This window comes from Morus notabilis, unplaced genomic scaffold (genome assembly GCF_000414095.1).
Source record: "Morus notabilis unplaced genomic scaffold, ASM41409v2 Scaffold7410, whole genome shotgun sequence".
Taxonomy (NCBI): Eukaryota; Viridiplantae; Streptophyta; class Magnoliopsida; order Rosales; family Moraceae; genus Morus; species Morus notabilis.
The window spans coordinates 1-4,165 of NW_010358380.1; the positions used below are offsets into that span (position 1 = coordinate 1).

The window sequence follows — 4,165 nt, forward strand, 5'->3', positions numbered from 1 at the left end:
AGAAAAAACAATTGAGTTCTCTCACCTTGAGAGGCTATTTTTCTGAGTCTTTTTTTTTTTGGGCTTTTGTTTTTGTTTATCTATTTTGGTCTGTTCTCTCATTTTGAAACTTGCTCTTACTGCGCCACATCTTAAGGACGGGGAATTTTGTATACTTCTTCAAAACTAGATTTGTATTTGCATCTTGTAATTGTTAGTGGTGTAGTTTTCCGTCATTGTTAGTAGTATACTTGCCTTATACTCTGTGTTTTTTTTTTCTCTGCCATCATAGCTTAGCATTGTTAGGGTTATAGCTTATTTCTGTAAACTTGGCAGTTGATGGATATAGGAGATGCGAAAAATGGATGCGTGATGATGCCGTAGACTCAAAGGAGTCTAAGACAACCTCATGGTTCAAGCGATTCATAGGGCGCGAGCAAAAGCCAGAAGTGACCTGGCCATTCCCATTTGTGGAGGGTAGACTGTTTATTTTGACCATACGAGCTGGCGTAGAAGGATACCATATAAGTGTCGGGGGTCGGCATGTGACATCTTTCCCATATCGAACAGTAAGAAGTTTAATAGCTGTTTCCAACATCTTGTCCTGCGGTGTCTAAATATTGTATTTTCCTTTTTTTCCCCCTTTGTTTTCTGTTTTGCCCTATCAAACATTTTAATGCTTCGTTTTATTCCCATATCGAACAGTAAGAAGTTTAATAGCTGTTTCCAACATCTTGTCCTGCGGTGTCTAAATATTGTATTTTCCTTTTTTCCCCCCTTTGTTTTCTGTTTTGCCCTATCAAACATTTTAATGCTTCGTTTTCTGTTTCTCTTTACTTTTAGGGGTTTACACTGGAAGATGCAACAGGATTAGCAATTAAGGGAAACGTGGATATTCATTCTGTTTATGCTACGTCTCTTCCTGCATCACATCCAAGTTTCTCACCTCAAAGAGTGTTGGAAATGTCGGAGAAGTGGAAAGCTAGTCCTCTACCTAAGGGCCCAATTCAAGTTTTTATTGGAGTCCTCTCGGCTACTAATCACTTTGCGGAGAGAATGGCAGTGAGAAAAACTTGGATGCAATCATCAGCAATCAAGTCTTCACGTGTAGTAGTCCGCTTCTTTGTTGCATTGGTAAGGCGTTTTTGCATTTAGCTTTTTGGTGATCAACATAATGTTAAGAGTGAAAGGGTAAAGATAAGACTAAAAATAACATGGTTGAACTGCAGCTACGAAGCATATGATTATCATAGTGGATATCATGATTTTGGATTGATTCAAGTGGGAAAGAAAGTTCATTTTGCAGAATATAACTAGTCTGATGGGGTCTCTTGTATTTAGGTGTCATTATTGCTTCAGAAGTTTACTCTTGGGCTTGTCATTTACTCAGGATCTCTCACCTCTATATTTATAACTTTTCTCAATTAAGTTTTTTGTTTCCTATTAAAAGAGGAAACATAAAGTATAATGACTTTGGAGGGTATCTTGATCTTTGAGCATTTGGACTGTCTGCTCATTAAGTACGCTATTGCTAGCGTATAACTGTCGTCCAAGTCTTACATGTTTTAATTAACTGTACAGAGATGGGAATTGGTATGCTGCCATTTTTGCTGTGAGTGTTTCTGTGGGTTAATGCGTGGAAATATGAACATGCACTGATTAATTTCTTTTAATGTTCCTTTTTTCCTATTTGGAATATAATACTTCCATCATCTTCTCTTCATATGTGATGTTTTTACTTATCTGTATGATTAATTGTGTAGAATCCAAGGAAGGAGGTGAATTTGATGATGAAAGAAGAGGCTGATTACTTTGGTGATATCGTGATCCTACCGTTCATGGATCGCTATGAGCTTGTTGTACTTAAAACCATTGCTATTTGTGAGTTTGGGGTAAGTTTAGAATTACCCTCTGATGTTCCCTCAATATATATATTTTTTTAAATGAGAGTTTTCTGCATTAAATCTGGCACGTTTGTCCGTCAATACTTGCAGATATCCATTCTGTTCAGTTCCATGCACAGTTTTTATTCTCTTTGGTTAATTACAGATTTTCAACATCTGAATGCAGGTTCAGAATGTGACGGCTGCATACATCATGAAGGGTGACGATGACACGTTTATTAGGGTGGATACTGTTCTAAAAGAGATAGAGGGCATCTCTCCGAAAAAATCTCTTTATATGGGTAATCTCAACCTCTTGCATCGACCTCTCAGAAGTGGAAAATGGGCAGTTACGTACGAGGTACAGAAGTTGGCTTGAATTTTTGGTTGAAATCTTTTTATCTTCTTTGATTCAAGAGGTCTATCTTAAGTGGGTTTGCATGTCTGGACCTCATCTGTTGAAATTGAGTCTCTTTTCTCTGCTTGCAATTTTTACTTTTTTATTATTTTTAGAAGTTTCTAACAGTTTGCATTTGGACCCATCTGTTTATTTCAAGCTCCTTTTCTTGGTTGGTGAATTATGGGAAGTTTCATGGATAGATGAAATATTACCATTAATCCTAAAGAACAGAATATAACAAATGAAATTATCACAGCTTTACTCTTGTAAACTCTTGTGCCAATGAGTTTGTCCTTAAGCTCGGTGAGTTAGAAGAGAGTGAAATTCTATCATGAAGTACTTGTTGAACTAAAATTATACTGTTTTCTTTTGTATATCTCAAAGGTTTATTGTTTAAAATTGTCACAGGAGTGGCCAGAAGAAGTTTATCCTCCATATGCGAATGGGCCTGGGTACATAATTTCCATTGACATTGTTAAATTCATCGTCTCTCAACATGCGAACAAGAGCTTAAGGGTCAGTCACTCATAGTTTAATTTTTGCTACCTTCTTTACTTGTTGTGTTCTTAATGTTAAACTCTTTAGTATGTATATGTATAAACTATGTTGTTTTCTTTTTGCTTTATATGTATAGCTTTTCAAGATGGAAGATGTGAGCATGGGAATGTGGGTGGAGCAATTCAACAGTTCAATCACAGCCGTACAATATTCCCATAACTGGAAGTTTTGTCAGTACGGATGTTTGGTTGACTATTACACTGCACATTATCAATCCCCAAGACAAATGATCTGTCTTTGGGACAAGTTGGCTAGAGGCCGAGCTCATTGCTGTAACTTCAGATGACACAAGAGAAAAAGAAAACTGCTCTCTGCTTCTTTTGTAGAGTAGTCTTCTCTTTCTTGCTGATTTTTGTGCCATTCTTGTCCTTGCTGATTTTTGTCCATATGCTCAATTAAGTTAAAAGTTAATTATCAATGAACTTTAATCAATGATTTGCAAGTTAATCACATCCAAAATTGAGTTTTGAGAATGGAAGTTTTATGTTGCTAAGTGGATTATATCTAACCAATCTTACGGCTGGATTCTTAAGTCCAGCAGCAGGACCAATCGTGCTCTAATTGTGGACTAAGGAATCCACCTGAAGGTAGTTGTACTATGCTTCTGTGTTCGGCTCCTAAGGACACGTGTTACTATATAAGTGGGTACTCCGTACTTGGAGAGGAAAAAGTTGATTCAACCCCATGGGATTGTGCATTAGCCAAAAAAACCCTATGGATTGTGGCCCGACCCTCTCACCCACCTAGTGGGGCCAACCCCCTGTGAAAGTTTCAGGAACCACATCCTCGCTGGGTTGAATATATAAGTGGCATGTTTATCTGTGCATTATTAAAATGGGTGTGACTCAGACTGAATATAATTTGGAGCCGATAAGATTTTGAGTGGAGAAATAAAGTCAGAATAAATTGTTTACTTGTGACAGGAATGACATGAGAGGATTAATCTCCTTCCTTAATCTCAATTTTGAGAGGGATTCACCAATTACACTTATTTTAAAATAAAAAAGAGTAAATAAATATGAGATTGACTCACATTTCTCACTCTCAGTCTTCAATTATAATAAGTAAACATGTCATAGGTATAATTTATCACTAAATTAAAAGGAGAAGTTATACTTAGTTAATAACCAATTTACGACCAATTTTCTTTAAAAAGTTTATTAATCATGTCAAAGTGTCAACATTGACAATGAATAAATTAGTTAAAAAAAGATTAATCCCACGAATAATATATGAGGTTTGTCTTCAATTTTATTTTATCTCTGATTTTTAAAATGTTTTATAGTTGGTCTCTGATATTTTACTTTCTTACTTTATAGAGAAAAAAAGAACAAAAAAAAAAAAA

At 35.9% G+C, this 4,165-nt stretch overlaps 1 protein-coding gene across 1 annotated transcript; it reads left to right on the plus strand.

The window, feature by feature from the left end:
* Positions 1-293: 293 nt before the first annotated feature.
* Positions 294-3,273, plus strand: LOC21384106 (hydroxyproline O-galactosyltransferase GALT2; the record flags this gene model as incomplete). The annotated part of the gene is made up of 6 exons (XM_010092457.2): positions 294-548; positions 823-1,113; positions 1,743-1,871; positions 2,050-2,223; positions 2,671-2,778; positions 2,897-3,273. Coding segments are annotated over 6 exons (1,167 nt in total), but the record flags the coding sequence as incomplete, so codon positions are not given.
* Positions 3,274-4,165: the final 892 nt, after the last annotated feature.